The sequence below is a fragment of the Musca autumnalis genome, unplaced genomic scaffold, assembly GCF_047663935.1.
Source record: "Musca autumnalis isolate F117 unplaced genomic scaffold, ASM4766393v1 scaffold_1, whole genome shotgun sequence".
Lineage (NCBI taxonomy): Eukaryota > Metazoa > Arthropoda > Insecta > Diptera > Muscidae > Musca > Musca autumnalis.
Window position 1 is genome coordinate 175052526 of NW_027411644.1, and position 21060 is coordinate 175073585.

At 29.8% G+C, this 21060-nt stretch overlaps 1 protein-coding gene across 1 annotated transcript in view; it reads right to left on the reverse strand.

Moving 5' to 3' along the window:
• cv-c (RhoGTPase activating protein) overlaps positions 1 to 20595 on the reverse strand; it is a 60270-nt gene extending 39675 nt beyond the window's left edge. The window contains exon 1 of the mRNA XM_073959054.1: positions 19201 to 20595. Within this exon, the coding sequence (XP_073815155.1) occupies positions 19201 to 19330 (130 nt within the window). The 5' untranslated portion in view covers positions 19331 to 20595. The remainder of the gene's footprint in view (positions 1 to 19200) is intronic.
• Between the last annotated feature and the right edge of the window lie 465 nt (positions 20596 to 21060).

Sequence of the window (21060 nt, forward strand, 5' to 3'; positions counted from 1 at the left end):
GTAAAGTGGAATAAGAGGCATGAGCCACTTAAATCTCCTTTCTGTTTGTGTGGTAAGTGCTTGATATCCGTTTAAATATATTAATAAACATGACCTTTGTCTCCTTTGCATCATCGTCGTAATATGAAATTCCCAGGAGAGATTGCCATTTTAACTAATGATTTAGATATATATGTATAATGTCACACACACACTAATGCACCTAATTTATGATGATGATAATGACACAGTGTTAACAGTCCTTAAATTACATACGTATAGTTTTGTATGACAATGACATCAGAGATGTCAAGAAATGTCATGGCAATGCATGTAAGCTGAACTCACTACAATAGGGTGGGCAATGAAAAAAGAAATATGAATAACAAATGCGTTGTATATATTTTCTCATGAAAAGGATGTTTTAAAAGTATGGACATTAAGGACGCCCTAAAGTATGCTACAAAGAAACACTTAACGCAGAATATTAAGATAGCGTCTCACACATAGATTGCGTTCGTTAAATAACATGCTAATTTTACACGTTTCATGCTTTTCTAGACAAATGTTCGAGAACTTCCTCTATATTAGGAGGAAAGGAGTATAGAAATGAATATGTTGCCAAAAATTTCGAGTCGATCGGACAATTCCATAACGCCGCTATCTACAGCTACAAAAACACAAGTTTGCAAGTTTTCTTAGTGAGGGAAAGGAGCAATTGAGCAGCCTAAGTTTCTTGTCTGTGGAAACTGTAGAGCCATGACGGCCAAGACATTGCTGCTTACTCAATTAGCAGCAGAACACAAAACAACCACCATTAGTTTTACACACGAACTGTAACCACAAAAGTTGCGCAAGCGCAAGCAACACAAATGCCTATGCACGCGAGCACAGGATTTAATGTTGCTTTTTGTTTATGTTTCTTTTCTCTGCTGGCCACCAATAGTAGAGTGTGAGCTGTGGTTTGGATTTAATATTGTCGTACATTGGAATATCAACAAGGAGATCCTATGCGATCACATCGAAGATTTTAAATTTTATGTTTTAAACTTTGAATTTTAAATTTAATTTTTTAAATTTTAATTGTTTAATTTTAAATTTTTATTATACATTTTAAAATTTAGGTTTTAAATTTTAAAATTTAAATTTTCTATTATAAAATTTTAATTTTAAATTGTTATTGTTTTATTTTTATTTTTAAAATATATATTTTATATTTAAAATTTAAAAATTTTAAATATAAAATATTAATTTTTATTTATATTCTTTAATTTTAAATTATAAATTTTAAATTATAAATTTTAGATTTTAAAAGTAAGATTTCAAATTTTAGATTTTAACTTTTGTATTATAAATTTTAAATTTTTATTTCTAAATTTTATTTTTATTTTTTTTTAATTTAAGATTATTATTATTTTATTTTAAATTTAATTTAATTAATATTTTATATTTTAATTTTTATTTTTTCATTTTATATTTTAAATTTTTAGTTTAAAATTTTATATTATACATTTAAAATTCTAAATTTTATTTTTTTAATTTTAAATTATTATTTTGTTATCTTTAATTTTAAAATGTAAATTTTATATTTAAAATTTTAGGTTTCAAATATTAAATTTTTTGTTTCAAATTTTAAATTTTTATTTTTTTTTCACTTTTTCAAATTTTTAAGTTTATAATTTAAATTTTTAATTGTAAATTTAAAATTTTAAATATTAAATTTTTATGTATATTGTTAAATTTGTAATATCCTTTTCAAAATAGTCAGGCTTAATCCCATTTGAAAAGCAAAATAGAAGTCGTCATCCCAAATAAAAAAACGCCAACCGTCTTAAATTTTTAAATTTAAATGTTAGATTTTATATTTTATTTTTAAATTTTTATTTTTAAATTTTAATTTATTATTCTTTTATTTTTAATTTTAAAATATATTTAAAATTTAAAAATTTGAAATATTAGATTTTAATTTTTATTTCTATTCTTTAATTTTAAATTTTATTTTATAAATCTTAAATTCTAAGTTTTAGATTTTAAATTTTATATTAAAAATTTTTATTTTTTAATTTTAAATTATTATTTTTTATTTTTAATTGTAAAATATATATTTTATTTTTTAAATTTAAAAAAATAAATATTAAGTTTTTATTTTTATTTTTTAAATTTTTTATTAAGAATTTTTTATTATAAATTTAAAATTTTAAATTTTATATGATGTATAAATTTAAAGTTTTTATTTCTATATTTTATTTTTCATTTTTTTAATTTTATATTATAATTTTTTTATTTTTAATTGTCTGATATACATGTATATTTTAAATTTTAATTTTTATTTTTTAACTTTTTAATTATATATTTAAAATTTTTAGTTTAAAATTTTATATTATTAATTTAAAATTCTAAACTTTAGATTTCAAATTTTGTGTTATAAATTTTTATTTCTAAATTTTATTTATTTTTTTTTAATTTTATATTTTTAATTTTATGATATATATTTATTATACTTTAATTTTAATTTTTTATTATATATTTTAAATTTTATACTGTTAATTTAAAATTCTAAATTTTAGATTATAAATTTTAAATTTTTATTTCTAAATGTTTTCTTTTAATTATAAATTATTATTTTGTTATTTTCAATTTTAAAATATATATATATTTAATATTTTAAATTTTTGGTTTTAAATATTAAATTTTATGTTTCAATTTGTAATTTTTTTTTATTTTTTAATTTTTATTTTTTAATTTTAAATTTTAAATTTTTAATTTCATAATTTAAATTTTAAATTAAATATTTTAAATTTAATTTTAAATATTGCATTTACAGTTGCTTATAAAACCTTATATACACTTATAACGTCCTAGGAGCACTTATAATGTCTTATAAACACTTATAAAACCACTTATGAAGCCGCAGAAGCACATATAATAACTTATAAGTGCTTATACAGCATTTAAAGTGCTTATAAGGCCTTACAAGTGCTTACTTGTATATGCGTAGTAAGCCTTTAAGGTACTCCTAAGCACTTATATGCCTTTATAAACACTTATAAGACCTTAAAACCTCTTATATATGCTTATAAGTGCTCATAACCACATAACAGCTCTTATAAGCACATATAAGACCATAAAAGTGCCTATAAGACATTTAAAGTGCTTACAAGACCTAATACTTATTATCGCTTATAGGACTTTACAAGTGCTTATATAGCCTAAAGGCCTGGGTACATAAGCTGCTTTGCCTGGTTGCCTTGCTTTTCTGCTTCATTTTTTACATAATAAAAATAAAAGAATAAAGGAGGCCGAGCAAATTTCGAACTGGGTTGCCCTTTTCTTTTTTATTCTTTTATCAGAAGCAAGCAAGGCCTTAAGGCACGTAAATAAGAACTTAGTAGCTCATAAAAGGCCTTATTAGTGCTCATAACACCATATAAGCACTTACAAGGCCTTGCCCTGCCTTACATTGATCTAAATAAGGTTATTGGAATTTTATTGTAATTGGTAATTTTGGGATACCTCAGATTCATAATTCTCAATATAATTTCCTATGACTTTGCAAAAAATCAATTTTAATCTAATTAAAATAAATCAAAGGCCACCTAGAATACCCTTAACAAATTCATACACTTAGTCTACCCTTATAGGTACATACAAAGCCCATTTCATTTACAAATTAATAGATATGTATGCATTGTGTAACGTCTGTCCGTGTGACTACTAAATGATTCTCAACAACAAATGAAAACTTTAAATTGAATTGAATAAAGTTAAACCATAGAAATAAAATAAAACTTTTTTTGCATTTAACTCTATTGTAGGTGACACTTTGTATTTTCTTTGAATGAGTAAAACCAGTTATCTCCAGAGTATATAAATATCTTTACAACTAGGTGTTCTGTTCCTATTGTGTGTGGACATACATATGCACATTTGTTGGTGACAGTATTGAATGTATTATTCCTTTTATATATTTTCTATTGTTTTCGTCTTTTGAGGTTATATTTAATAATTGACTTTAAATTTCTAACCAAGTTTAAAGAATTTATATTTAAATTACAGCACATGTATGTATGCACTTACCTAAGATAATAACCCCAAAGTATTTGCTTTTGTAATATCTGAATTAAACGGAAGTATGCCGACAAGCATACTTTAATTTATTAAATTAGATTAAATTTAATTAATATAAAACATGTACTGTAATTCAATTAAAATATTTTGCACTCTCTCGTTCCCTCTATTTTATTGGTTGCTATTCTCCATAAAGGGTAAATGTTTAATCCACATAAAAAGGTACTTGAGTGTTTTGTACAACATGGAAAGGTGGGAATTTAAATGTCGAAATCGAGTGTTGAGGATGGAGATGACGTGTATTTATGTCAGTCACAGCCCATAGCTAGGTATTTTATAATAATAGATTTATTCATTTTGATATAAAGATAACTAACATCTATGTTCATATCTATTACATGTGTTGGAAGGCCATCACAGTTTCACCTACCACGGCGATGTGGTTGGTGGTGAAGGAGTCATGGATGTTGATAATACTCTTCTGGTGTTGATGACAATCCTGACAATATTGTTATTTATTTGTTTGAACAGTAAAGGTTTATGGGTGTTATGTATATTTGCATTTCTGTGCCTGTCACCACGGACACCCTTTCGTTGAGTGGAAATTTTCCATTTAACCTGTTCGAGTTTGCAAACATTTCACCAAAGTGATATTCATTCAAGCGTAATTTGTGCAGTGCAATGCTCTATACACAAGGTCCTTTTTGCCTTTATATGGTTGATGTAATGAAAAGTCCTTTGTATTGTGCCTATCAATGTTTATGGAAGCGTATGGCTAACGCCCTCAGTGGTTGGCGGGAACAAAAAGAGCTACTATCATGGGCGGAAGTGTACAACGCGAATTCCATTCTATATAGATATGTGTGGATGTATGAACACACACTCGCATATTGCTAAAGGATATGAGTGAAAGTGTAACCACTAATTTTGGCCTTTTAATAAAACCGATACAGTGGTTGGTTGACTGTAATGAACTAGCCGCCTTTGCAGTTAATCAATGTATACATGTGTGCGTGGGACTCACGAAAAACTTTTAAATTTTATAATAATGTTATATGCAAATTCTTTGTCAATTAAATTTTAACACAATTAAGGATGGTGTGACTTTTTTGTAGGCTTTTGCTTTTTGTGATTCGGAATTGGATATAAAGTTTGCGTGGGTTTTTAAACTCGCGCATAGCAACTCTACGACATACTTATATTAAAATGACACGCATATATAGCAAAAATAAACGACAAAACATCCTTTTTCATGTATGTATATTTACAGCCTGTTCATGTATGTCGACCGAAAGGTTTCTTGCGCTTCGGAAGTGGGAAAAAATCATTTTCTGTTCATGTAAACACCTTCGAAACGAAAAACTATGCGACCGACAAGCCCTACGAAATAACACGTAAACGTACACTTTTCCATTAAATTTGGGTTTATGTATTTCGAAAGGACTGTCTCTTATAGAAAGAGAATGTCAAAATCACTCACTTGCTTTGTAGCTGCCGAGTAGAATATAAACTCGCGAATAACACCGAAAATCTTAAAACAAATTGATGCAACACAATCTTGAAACAAAATAAAAATTTTTTAGACACGTTTTAATGGGGGTTTCATTGACTATTTTGAAGAAATCAATAAAATAAAATAATTCAAAATACCGACACATTTTATTTTTCAAACAAAACAAATCACACATATTCCAATATTTGTATGTATATGTGGATTTTGTTTTCATTTCTCATTTGGCTCTCATTTATGGAACATAGTTGTACAAATGTACATTCAAATTAGTAGTATTTCGGATAGGATACGTTACGGCAGTCGCACGATAGTTTGCGAAATACATGAACGCATTTTTAGACGGAAGCGAGTGACTGCTTTCCTTTCGTACGGATTTCCGTGCGACATACATGAACAGGCGGTTAATTAAAATGAACTTTAACAGATACAAATGAAGTTCATTACAATTTAATATGGAATGAAATTTGACAATATATTTGAAAAAAAAAAAAATCCTTCGAGATTTTCGAAGCTTCTGGTTTTAAGTGATGTAAATGTGAAAATATCATTTTGTATAATATTTCCATAGGCTGGATTTTGTTCGATGAATATTTTAAATGATTATTTCTTTATAAATCTTTCTAATGTAAAATTTTCGTAGAACAAAATTTGAGCCCTTGGACTTTAAAATCTGCATATGTATTCCTTATATTGACATTTTTATTTCTTATTTTGCCAGACGTATGACTACTGTCTGTAGAGAAAAACACTTATACGCAACATAATAAATTACAAAAATATGTGTGCTTATTTGAATTAGTTTTTTTTAAATAAAGATTTTATAGCACATGACACACATATAGGCAAAAAGAGCAGGAAAAAAAAATCATTTTCCATGTTTTCATATTTAATTAAAATGGACTTTAACAGATACTATGCAGCAATTAAATATGGAATGAAATTTGACTATGTATTAAAAAAAAAAAAAACCTTCAAGTTTTTCGAAGTTTCTGGTTTTAAGAGATGTAAATGAGAAATTATTATTTTGTTTACTGTTTCCAGAGGCTGGATTTAGTTCTATGAATTTTTTTAAATTAAATTTTCTTTATAATTATTTTTTATTTAAAATTTTCGTAGAAGAAAATTTGAGCACTTGGAGTTTAAATTCTGCATATGTATTCTTTGTTTTGTCATTTTTTTATCTTAGGAAGCTAGGCGTATGACTACTTTCTCTAGAAAAAAAACACTTATACGCAACATATGAATATTTAATAACACTTATACGCCACATAATAAATTACAAAAATATGTGTGCATATTTGAATTATTATACGCACCATAATAAATACGCAACATAAAAAATTACGAAAATATATTTGCTTATTTCTTTTATCAAATAAATATTTCGTACCTTAAAGTTTCCATTTATATAAGAAATTCCTATGTGAAATCAGATTGAAAAAAAAAAAATTAATATAACAAAATGTACTATTTTTGTTTAAATACATTTCAATATATTGAAATCTTCATACATATGTATGTATATCTTCTTTCAATATCAATTTTCATTTCTTATACAGTCATACGCATGACTGCTGTCTATAAAGAAGAAAATACTTATACGCTACATATGAATGGTTAAAAACATGTATACGCCCCATAATAAATGTTATTAATTTTTTTTAACAATTTATGTCAACTACTATTTATGGAATTTATGGAAAGATGGAATAAATAGTCTTATTTTTCATTGATCAATAATAGACCTTATAGCCCAAGAAGACAAAGTCTGATACACACTAATAAATAATTGAAAGGTCGATAAAACATAATATAAAATACTATTTATTTACATTATTATATAGAATTTTTAAATAAATACTTTATAGCCAAAATTTCCATTATTATGAGAATTATCTTTTGTAAAATAAATTAGACAAAAAATTAAAGGTAATTTTTGCCGGCTTAAAGTAATATGAGAAAAAACTTTTTGGAAAAAATGTAATGTCAATATTCTAATATTTCTAAGAGATTAAAATCTCCATATGTCATCTTTAAATTTTCCTTTCTTATACAACTATGCGTATGACCTCTATTTCTAAGAATGAATACTTATACGCCCCATAATAAATTTTGAAAACATAATTATTTAAATTATTTTCTTTTTTTGTAAAAACGTAGAAACAATTAAAATATTCTTCGATTGTAAAAATAAAATTAAAATAAATAAAATTAAAAATTCCACTTTCTGTGAGGATTATCCTTTGTGAAATAAGTTTGAGAAAAAAATGAAATTAAAACAAAATTTCCATTAAACATGCAAATAAATAAAAGATTATTCATATACAAACACACGTTTTCGTCGTGGGAAATTATTAGAGTTGCGTCGTTCATGAACGAACCGGCTCAAAGGAACGATTCCGTGAAAAGAACGAACGGATCCGTATCCAGCCCATTCTTTTATATCGTTCATTTAGATCCCCGATGGACGAGTCATTGCTGTTTACAAAATTAGCAGCATTGGTTTTGCTGTCAAACTCTAAACAAACGCTGCGTTAGCACAAGCAGCACAACTTTCCACACAAAACAAACAATGATTCAGAGAGCTACTCTCGCTCAGTAACTCACCTCATTCAGTAGAACATCTCCGTCATATCTTTCTTTTGCATCATTCGTTCATCTGATTCTTTCATATCAAACCACCACCACTACGTTCAGAAACAAAACCACCCCCATTACCACACAATGTGTCATTCGTGAACGAACATTTTCAAAAGAACGATTCGGTGAAAAGAACGACAGAGTCATATGCAGCATAGATCGAACGACTGCAAAAGAAAATAATACAGTCAAATGTATTGTTGAACGAAAAAGAGCCAACGAACGAAGTAAACGACCCGGATCTTTTTGGTGAACGGAATGAAAAAGATCGATCAGCTCAATGAACGAGATTGCCCAACACTAGAAATTATACGGTAAACCAAAAAAGTTGTGTGATGGAAAAATGATTGAAGTGAAGTTCATTGACGTCAGTAGGTATTTGATGGGAGAGGGGGAATTTCTACCCTTAAGAATATATAAGGCACATCGATTTCACAGTAATAAATCACTTTAAATCCAAAACTTCATGTAGAAGAACATAAGGAGAGTAATTTTAATCAACTCAATATGGCAAATTGGCTGCATATTGTTCCGTCTATGGAGTTTGGAGAAATTTTATTATTAATTATACATGGATATAGAATTATATTTTTGTATGTATGTATGTGGGTGGGTTCCTTATAGCCACATGAATTGCGATAAGATAAAAGGCTGTCCCGTAGAAAAATCTAATCTTGGGGTTAGAAAAAATATAATTCGTCCTATTATTCACAAATGAAACCAATGAATGTTTTCGCTAATGAATATCCAAGAGAATAGAACTTTCGTCTTCAATGCAGAGTACTTTTTTGAGGGCGGAAGACCCTCAATTTTTTAGCTTTATGTCGAAAAACTTAACAATTTGAATCAACACAAAATACATTATATACTCATGACTTTTTCAAGAAAACTTCCAATCTTGTTTAAATAATCGTTTCTTCATTTGAAAGTACTCTTCTTGAAGACATTTTTTTAAAAAAGCTTTTTGCGGTGCCTTCTCTTGCTCTTAAGCGAATTTACCTATCATCATATATTTTTGTGGGTTTGTTTTTTTCTGTCGACTTGACCAACATATTCTATGCTACTTATACTACAAAATAAGCCAAAGAGAAAATAATTTTATATTTTTTGAAAGTGACAATTAGGAGCGTGCTCTTTATATATATACTGGAAAATATTTTAACATTAAACTAAAATATATATTCAGGAAGATGACAAGAAAACTATATTAAATAATTTAAATTAAAAATATTTCATTACTGCCATAACGTGGCGTATTAGCTCCATCACTACTCATACGCAACAGAGGACGAATTAATAACACTAATACGGGGCCATAAACAATATTAAAAAATATTCTTGTTTCGATGGTTAACTAAAGTTAAATCTTAATATTTTTAATGTGTTTCTATGTGCAGGGATAATAAATAAGGAAGATTAACTAAAAGGGCATTATAAAAAAGAAAATTCTTTAAGTCACGAAAATCGAATTGCTAATATTGTTCTCAGTAATAATGCTGAAGATACTATATACTTTAAATGGAAGGTTTGCAAGGAACCTTAGCTCGAATATTTCCAGAATAGCAGAAACTTCGACCCTACAATAGGTTTCCAAGGTTCTTCAAAATACCTTTCGAATTAAAGGCTATGCGTTATAAACTTTGTTGATTTGTTAGTAAATATTAATGAAAATGTATTTTTCATGCATTTTATTTTTTGACTGGAAAATATTTTAAAATTAAAATTTTTGACTGGAAAATATTTTAACATTAAACTAAAATATTGAGTGAAGAAAATTTTATTAAATATAAATTGAAAATGTTTCATTACTGCAGTCAATTAATAATGTGGCGTATGACTACTGTACCTACTCATACGCAACAAAGGACGAATTTATATATATATATGTATTTTTTTCGTTCGGTCCCACGCCGCTCTTTCCCGCCCCATCCGACCGAGGGGGCCACCTCCCTATATCGTAGGGAACGCGTACACCCCATAAATCAGCCGGCATACAGTAAAAGTAAACAAGTATATATACACTAAAACTAATTATAATAAGGTTAGATGAAGAAGTACTAAAACACATACAATTTTAAAAATATTCGTGTTTCGATGATTATTTGGATTTATTTTAACAAGCATGTTATAATATTTTTAATGCTTTTGTATTTGCTGAAACTGAATGAAATATTTCCCAGAAACAGGGGGATTTTAGTAATTCAAAATTATTTTCATACACAACAAAGGACGAAATTATAACACTTATTTTTACGCCCCCATACACAATTAAAAGAAAAAATATTGTTGTTTCGATGATTATTTAAAGTTATTTCAACTAACATTTATAATGTTTTCTATGTCTTGGGGATAATAAATAAGGAGATTATCTAAAAAGCCACGATAAAAATTGTTCAAATGTGGACATTTTACGAATCCTCAGGTATCAAGTCAACAAAATCGAAATCCTCATATTGTTGTCAGTAATATTTCTGAAGATAATATATACTTAAAATTGAGGTATTCTAAGGAATCATAGCTGGAATATTTTCCAAATTGTAGAAATTTAAAAATTTCCTTCGATTTTAATTAAAAGCTATGCGTTATACACCTTGCTAATCTGTTAATTAATTTTAATCAAAATATATACATATTTTTATGAGCTAATATGAATCGGGGTGCACTCATTGATATGAGAGAAGTCTCCCTTGTCCCGTATGGGATGTTTGTGGAACAATTAAGAGATATTTTTATGAAATTTTAAGCATAATGATTTTTTGTTGTTTGAAGAGATGAAAAATATTTGTTGATATGCGTTTAATTTATTTAAAGATCAGAAGAAAATTATATTAAATAATTTGAACTGAAAATCTTTCATTATTGCAACCAATTATTAAAGTGGCGTATGACTACTGTCCCTACTCATACGCAACAAAGGACGAATTTATATACATATACAATTTTAAAAATATTCATGTTTCGATGATTGTTTAGATTTATTTCAACAAACATTTTTTAATATTTTTAATGCTTTTGTATATGGTGAAACTGAATGAAATATTTCCCAGAAACAGGGGGATTTTACTAATTCAAAATTATTTTCAAATCGTTTAAGAGAAAATCTTCAAGAAATTACCATTTCTATACTAATAGCTAAAACTAAACTGAAAATTGTAATATAAATACCGCTACAATTTGCCAAAAAGTAGGACAATTTTCATCTTAAGTACAAAAATCACGCAGATCGTTCAATATCGCCATACAGATGACCCACTTCCCACAATGTTACACACAATTTACAAAGGCCAAGAAATTTGTGTCTATGGGACACATTATATACATACAAAAAATATATTTAAATATTTGCATGTGAATGCATATGAAATAATTGTATATTTATAGAGTAGGGGAAAACAGTTAATGAAATTGTATCATTAATATGAATTTAATTTCTTCCTAGTAAATAAATATCAACAACAGCCACTTTATAAGCAAGTTTTGTATTGTTTCAGTTCATTCAATCGAAAAAAACGAAAATATTTTCCTGTTTATATATATGACGCGTGTTGTTTATTTATTAAAAAAATATATACAATTTATTTGTGGTTTAATATGTCAACATATGTGAAAATTAATACATAAGTATTTTACAAACAAAATGTGAATGAAAATTCTGTGTGAAGAAGGAAAGAATAATAACAAACACAAGGAACTTTTATGGCCACTTTTTGCGTCACCGCTTACTCATTTTTCATGTAAGTATGAGAAGGTTTTCTTTAGTAGGTCTAGATCTTTGTTAAGTAAAACTTCAACAGACAAATGAAATGTTTTTTTTTTTCAAAACTAAAATCTCATAAGTTATAATGAATAGAAAGGATCTACTATCCGTCACAATGTAATATCTTCCAAAAATGTATTTTTCCAAATTAAAAATACAAAAACGTCTCAAAATGACAAACTACAGCGCCAGTATCTGTATCAATATCTTAATCTCATTCCCAAAATGGTTTAAATAAATTCCAAAATCATAAAATGTAATCGTTGTTTATTACAAATTGGGTAAAAAACATATTTTTATGTGATTTTTTTTTAAATATATGTGTATGTTTTATTTTCAAAATGTTCCTTTATTTTGTTGATGCTTGCTTGATCTGCGCGATAATAACAAAAATGGTGATATGCATTCGCATTGCGAAAACACACACAAAATGTGCGAAATAAAAACATTTCCGGAATGTTGTAGGAGTCCGTCTGTCTGCCATTGAACAAAAAAAAAAAAATGCTGTCACAATTTAAGTGTTTCTCGTATTTTTATTTCTCACGCATTTCACAGCCATAAGCGTCATCATATCTGTCCGCCAAATGTCTGATTATTTTCCATTTGTTTGATATAATTTTTGTTGCGTGTTTTTATTTTTACAGTTTTGATTTAATTGCCATTGTTGTTATAATTTTCTGTTTTTATGACAATTTCATTGGGGTGTGAATTTTTCGATTTTTGAAAAAAATACAGACAATTTACTAATTAAAACTTAAAAATCAAAATAAAATCGTTAATCCAAAGAATCTTTATTTTGCTCGCAAATAATTCAACATAAAATATCGTATGATAAAATGCAATAAAGCGGAAAAACTGTTGTATTTAATAAGAAAATTTGTCACCACCACAGTAGAGGATGGATGAGGTTATTGCGTGCGTGTGCTGCTGAACGTTTCTTGTTTAATTTTATTTCTTGTGAAGGCTATGCGTTGTACACCTTGTTAATCTGTTAGTAAAGATTAATCAAAATGTATTTACTGTATTTTTAAGAAAATAATGAGTTTGCAGAAATTTTCGTTCAACGAATAGATGATAAATATTTGTTGACATGAATGTGAATTTATTCACCGGAAAATATTTTAACATAAAATTAAAATATGCAGGAAGTTGGAATGAAAATGATTGAAATGATTGTATAGTGAAAATTTTTCATTACCGCAACTAATTAATAAGGTGACGTATGACTACCGTCCCTACTCATACGCAACAAAGGACAAATTAATGACACGTATACGCCCTCATATAAGTTTTTATTTAATACAGTGTCGGACAGCGATTATCCGTAATGGTCGGGACGGGAGGAATTAGGGTTAATCGATTTTCCCGGACAATGGAGTTACAATGTTTCTCATATATTTTTAATCAAAACAATATGAGTTCTTGCAAATATTTATAAATAATTTAAAAATAAGCTTAACACTTTAAAACTGTTCTAAAATAATTTTTTTTCGCATTATCCTTTGAAATGTGGTCGAATCATAAAGATTTTCACAGTTAATCGAGTAAAATGAACAAAAGATTCTGTGCTATGCCTTCTCGGATGATGGAGTTTTACGGATAATCGATTATTTACCGAAAAATAGTTTAAAATGAAACTTAAATTAGACAGAAAGATGGGAAAAATTAAAATAAATACTTTAATTTGAAAACGTCTCAAATTAATAAAGTAGCGTATGATTAATGTCCCTACTCATACGCAACAATGGACGAATTAATAACACTAATACGCCTTCATATATTTTTTTTTAAATATTATTGTTTCCATGATTATTTCAATACACACATATTATATTATTAGAATATATAGGCTGCTTTTGTATACCTCCCATACTCCAACCAATGACATATATACAATACGATGGAATATTTTATTGTTACTGCAGGGGTGACATTAATAATTAATTATTATTGACTTAATACAGATGTTCCAATTACTATGATATCCGAGAAATTTCTATTTTTACCTTTGAGAAGTTAATTAATTACAAATGCAATTTATATTAATAGATCTTAACATATGTACATTAATAAATCTGCTTTTGACAAATCTTATTGCCATAGCAACTCTGAGAAACGAGTAACATATGTGCTCTTGAAAATGCTTACAAAACAAACGCGGGTTTCTAGCATACCCAAAAAAAGCAGCAATTCACCTCAGAAGAAGGAAGCAAATGTATTCATAATAAAAACAAGATTTGTTATTATTTTTGTTTTTGTTATCATTATTATTGTCATGACTCCGGCTAACTTCCTTGTCCCTTTCTGTTTAGGTTATTTTCTTTATTTGCAATAATTAAAACAAAGAAAACACAATTACCTTTAAAAAAGAAATAAATCACTTTTCTTAGGCCTGATTTTATTGTTTATGAACGATATTCGTTCATTTATTATACATTTTTTCCTCCTCAAGTTTTTGTTTTCATTTATGCGCGTATGTGTGCCTGCCTGCCTGTGTTTTTGTTTACTTTTCAATTCACTATAATTTATATTGGCCCGAAGAGCACGCACACGTATTGCCATAATTCCCTGTTCAATGACCAAACAAAAACAACATCTTTAGTTTTGTTGATAAATAATAATATTCAATCTCTCTCGACGACGCCGTCGCCGCCGCATATTTGAATCTATATTGGTTACGAATGATGATATGCAGAGCAGAAAAGAAGAAAAATACCTAAGAAAAAGAAGAACAAACATTTAACTTGTCTTCAGATCATAGAATTTAATTGGTAGCAAGGTAGAAGTGTTGAAATACAGGATACGATCAATGTTTGTTAATGAAAACAACCATTTTTATACCCTCCACCATAGGATGGGGGTATATTAAGTTTGTCATTCCGTTTGTAACTACTCGAAACAATAATTTTAGACACTACAAACTATATATATTCTTGATCAGCGTGCAATTCTACATCGATGTCCGTCCGTCTGTGTAAATCACTCTAGCGTCCGAACGGATTGACGTAGGTGGATTCAATTTTTGGAAAATCTATTATATGTATGTATGACTTTTGGTATTAAAAGCGGGCTATGTAGGTCCACGCTTTCGTATAGCCCCCATACAAAATGACGCGTGACGCGTCGACGTTTTAAGGAATTTTAAGATATTTTTCCCATTTTACCACCGAATTGGTTATAATTTGGTGTTTTGTGTCTCCAGAGGCCAAGAAACATTCCTACCAAAGTTGGTTTATATAGGTTCACGTTTTGGTATAGCCCCCATATAACGCCCCACATAAAGTACGCGTCATTTTAATATATTTTGAATGTATTAGTCCCATTTGACAACAGAATCTTTTGTAACTTTGTATTTTGTGTGTCCAGGGGCTAAGAAACATTTCTGCCATAAAATGTTTATATAGGTCCACGTTTTGATATAGCCCCCATAGGACGGTGTCTCCCGATTTTCGGTATTTTGAAGGTTTTGTCCTCATTATCACACCGAGATGGATGACATTTGGTATTAAGTCTTCGTTGGGGGTATAAAACTTTCCCCCAGAAATTTGTAGGTATAGTTCCACGCCATCATATAGCCCCCATACAACGGTACCTTCTGATTTTCGGTATTTTGAAGGTTGTGGCCACATTAATTCACCGAAATGGCTGACATTTGTGGTGGAGGGTATAAAAATTTCGGCCCGGCCGAACTTAACGCTATTCCTACTTTTTTTAAATAAGTGGCACATGTATACAGCCAAAGAAAAATGTTAGCAAATAAAAGTGAAAGTGAAATATTAAGATCAACAATTTTATATATTATATTTTAAAATAGGAGCAACAACCTGTTTTTTCGTCGGATATTACACAGCATTAAGTATTTGTTTATTAATGGACAGTAAAGTAGTAGGAGTAGTTTGAGTAAGCACATAAAATATTCCATGGACACCAGTTATCCTAGACTAGAGCCAATATAAAGGTTCACGTCCGAGCATCGACTGGAGCGACATCTAACAATATGTTAAAGAATACTTTTAATAGGTTTATGTATCAGCTGCTCTAAACACCTCCTACTGAAACCACCAAGCTAAAATGTTTTATGATTAGCTCTGTTCCTTTAGTTTTTTTAGTGGTAAAAGAGAAAACTGTCAAAATTGCACTCTCATGACCACTTTTACCACAAAAGTAAAGGAACGGAAAAATGGTAAAATGGTATGTCAGCGTTCGCTTTTTTTCTTTTGTTTTTGTTATTTTTTCGTCATTGCCAGCCAAATGATCCTCAAAATAATGTCGAAAAATCAGTTCTATCAGTTTTTACCCGAAGAAATTTGTGTGTTAGCCTGTGGTAAAAGAGAACGCAATTGTTCTTCTCTATCTCTACCTCTCTCTCTCTCTCTTAAAAATTACTACCAGTTTTACCACTTTTAGGGGTTAAGGAACGCTTTGCAGGTTAAAAATGGAAAGAAATTGTAAGAATTGTATCCTCATGCAAGTAAATGAACACAACTATTATAGTGTTCAATAGGTTTCAGAAATTATTTTAATGGGTCCTTATGTCCTCTCTCCAATTTCTACTTAAACCTCCATATAATTTATAGGCTCAGAGTGGATGGAGAAATAAAAATCGATGAAAATCTAATTTGAAGAAAAGAAGAATTATTGAGGAGGAAAGTGCGCTAGATGTCTCTAACGTCGATATCGAAGACACTCACCTTAAAAAGGTAAAGGTATTCAAATTACCCTAGGTAGAAGCGTTGAGGAGTTTGATTATAAACGTTGGTTACCGCTGTTGACGATAATAATGCTCGCCTACACAAGGTTCGTGTACCAAAAATTGGCCAGAGCGATCTCTTACAACATTTTTGTTTTTAATAGACTCCTTCAAACAATTTATACTAAAAGCGGCATGCCAAAATTTGCTATAATTAAAACAATTATTTTAAAAGGTTCTTTTGCCCGTTCTTAATCTTCTCCTACTAAAACATCCAAGAAATTTATAGACTCCGAGTGTTTGGAGAATTTCTTAACAAACATCTGTACATCAGAATTTCCATAATTCCAACAGAATCTGAGTCCTTTATTTATCGAGTTTAGAACAAGAATAAAACGCCAAAGCAAGAATGAAACATTAAGGGGTAGTAAGCTAAAGGTCGTCAGGTATCAGCTACCGAAGACGCCAACCTCCTCTCCATACGTACATTCAACAACAACAAACCTTAAACTGGCTGTTGGCAAAGATATCATAATCATCTTTAGAGGAAGAATACTTCGGTACAGAGCATTTAGCGAAGTCACCTCTAATCATAATTTCAATTTTATATTTAGTTGATTGGTGTCTTCGCAATATTAAACTACCCCTACACAAAATGGCATGGCAACAGTGTTGCCGAATTTGACGATTTATCGTCATTTTGTCGATTTTTGGGCGCTGCCTGGCAAGCATTTACCAATAGTCCAATCCCTTTAATGTGGAATGTTGTCACGTACTTGATCGCAAAATAAAAACGAAATGGGATACTGCGATCTACTATTTGTTACCAGACATTTCAGTGGTTCATCTATCAGTATGTTGTTCTTTTAGTTCATAGGATGCGTGCTTTTTTAATCATTCCAAGCACATACGTATTTCATCAGTTCAAGTTTAATGTATGTATGTTTCTGTAGTCCATATGTCCTTTAGCTCTTGTTGTAGCAGCATATAAACCTACGTAGAAGCATTGGTTTGATGCTGGGTTGGTCATTAGTGTCATTGTCCACCGTTTGTACTAAGCTCAATCTGTCATTTTCATTCTAATTTTAGTACAAACATTCTACATTTCAGTACACCCCAGACGGTTTAAGGTTCCAAAATTCGCTATTTTAGTCATTATTTCATTAAAGCATAACCGATCATATGGTTCTTGTACTAGCTATGTATCCCAGTTCATTTAGTTTATTCATTCACCTTTTATGTATTGCCTAATCGTTCCTTCATTCTATGAACTAAGACTGGTGTTAAAAGAACCACGTTGAAATAGTAATTTCGGTTAAAGTGTATTCTCATTGGTTGGGAAACTTGCCAATTACGATCCACTTTTTTGGTGTAGCCTTAGCCCTCTCCATAATAATGTCGCCTAGTTTTTGGTATAAGCCGTATAAAATATTTAAAAATGCAGTTTCTTTAAAATTTCATATGAAAATTTTAACTTCGTTAAAAATAGGAGGTTTGGCGTTTTTTATTTGGGATGACGACTTATATTTTGCTTTTCAAAATAGTCAGGTTTAATCCCATAGTCGTTGTTTTAATACCAAGGGGTAAGGCAGGGAAGACTATAGTTTCAGATCTCGCCACAGATCTTCCACAGTTCAACAAGAAACCGTTCTCAACAAGAAACAAGGGAACTGATGAAGATCTGTGGCGAGATCTGGAACTGTAGTCTTTCCTGCCATACGCCTTGGTAAACATAGCCAATTTTTTCCCAATCATAAATTAAAGTTATTTTAACAAAATATTAAAACAACGACTATTTGTTAAAAATATTCATCAGCATATTTTCAAACGAAAATGAACCCCACCATTCTGAGGTGGGGAGCCTATATTGCCTGATAATTGACAATTCATTTGTTTAACAATAGAATGAATATTCATTAATTTATTTGTTTGCTTTCACCACATAAAAACTAATTATAAAAATCTTTTATATTCTAATTCAATTAATTTCCCATAAAAATCAAAATCAAGACAATATTTTATTTCCAAAAATAGAAAAATTAAATTCCCAAAAAAATCCACTTGTTAACAATTGTAAGAAAAATTGCAGCTAATTGAATAGAAAAAACGAATTTTGGAGCAAACATCTTGACCACCGGCTATTTTGCTCGAGGAGATAAACAAATACCACACACCGAGTAGAGAAAGTATACAACCACCACGGTCTGTCTGTCCGTCCGTTACCACCCGTGCACTACCCTCACCTAGTAGCAAAGCATGCAAATGTTTCAAATCTTTCAGAAACGAATTTAATAATAAGAAACAAAAATCATTTTCATAATTGGGGATAGTGTTAAGAGCCCATCTAATGATATCAATTAGAATCGCCACAGAAATATAAATAATTTTCGGCCAATTAAGTAAACAAACCATAATCAAAGAATGAATACAAATAAAAAAAGATTATTTCAAACACACATATTGGTTGGAAACCCAAGCAATATACATATAATATTTATACAATTTTGAGAAATTTTGATTTTGAAAATTCTTATAACAATTTGTAATATTCACCTGCAATTTTCCGCTCACGCATTTTACGCCATATTGCTTCCGCCTTGCGTTTCGGCCAATTTTCAAATTTTTGTGAAAAACTGCGAAAGAATTTATATTCTCTTATGGTTATTGACATGCGACGTTGCATTTTGACAGCTGTATGATATTGATGATATCGAAAGAAAAGCTAACGCAAAAAAGAAAAGCAAAAACAATTGTTTTTGCTTGCCGCCACCGCCCTCTGTGACAATTTAAACGATAATTGTTTGATGGCTAAAAAGACACAAGACAGACTAGGGCTGCTGCGTTTGCGTTCCGGGTTTCTTTCCGTTAAAAAGCTTTTCACTCAATTATTTTGACAGCCGTTTTGACATGTGACAAATGGCCAAGGGATTGTTGTGAAATTTCGTTTGTTTTTTGCTATTTTCACTTTACATTGAAAACAAAAATAAAATTGATGTTGTAAACGAAGGAAATGCGAGAGAGACAGACGAACGCGAATTTAAGTTTTGAATTATGAGACTTTTATTTAATTTTTTTATTTAAATAAAATTTCACATATTTTTTAAAGTTCTTTGTTGGCCGTTAAAAAATTCACACTGCTAGGAAAATAATATTGCCGCCGCAACATGCGCTATCCGGCCAATCACTTGAAATGATGCACTGCACTCAACACTTGCAGTGTTGTAAGACACCAACACCACAGCAATTTGTTTTCATTTGTGCGTATTTTTCGCCTTAAATGTTCCACTGCATTCTAGCGCCAAGTCACAACTATTAGCACTCGCAATGTTTTGTTTTGCTTTGCTGGTTTTTTAGAGAACAGGAAATTGTTGTTGTGTTTTTGCCACTTGTTTTATATCCTCTTTTGGTCAAGACACAAAAAAGAAAAAACACTGTGGAAGAAATGAATGAATTGGGGATGTCACGCGACCAAAATGATTAGCAAATGTTTGACAATGTAAACATTACGTTTTTCTGCCAAAGCAAGACCGATACCGAGAGAGCGCACAAAAAAAAAACTATATACACACCACTACCACAGATAACATTATTTCTCATGAATGAAATTTTACGTCTGTTATCTACGAAGCCTGTGGCACTACTAATGAATTTGCCACAATGTTTAAGGCAAAAACGCCGTGCAAAATATGTTCACGCATAATGCTGTCTCTTCATCATCATCAACATCATCGGCATCGACATCATTGTGATTAACTACGAAACGAATGAAAGGAAGAAAGTAAACGCGACACGACAATGTCGTGGTTCCTTTGGGCGTATGATGAATATTTTGTTGTCGAAACGAACGAACGTGCGTACGTACGTATGAGTAACGGAAAATTTCGTTTTAAAAACCGAATATTTCTCCGAAATACCGTAACTTTCTCCAATGAAATATACGGCCGTACTGAAAGAGTCTTCTAAATGTAACAAATAGAGTAGCCAGCCAGCAACAGCATCAGAATATATGGTAAAATAATTGCCTGCCAACCAGCCAGCCAGCCATCCAGCCAACACTGGTTGCTGTGCTTCGTTCTCTTGCTTGTCTATATGGTTCGATATGCAAAGTGTTTATGTCTGTCGGCCAACAAACACACCACCAACACCAAAACAAGTCAATAACAATAAAACAGGAGATGCTAGGTAGGTAAAGGGTGTACAAAAGGGAACTAAACAATTTTGGGGCGAATGGTAATGACTCTGGAATGAAAAACGATTTTTGGGAGATATGGAAGTATAATTTATTAGAGCTTTTGGATCATTATGTTGGAAAAAGTGGACTCGCCCACAAAAAATATATGTCGCTTTAATCAGAATTAGAAAGACTACATTTGATGGAATGATTAGTTTAAGGACTGATCGAGGCCTAAAACT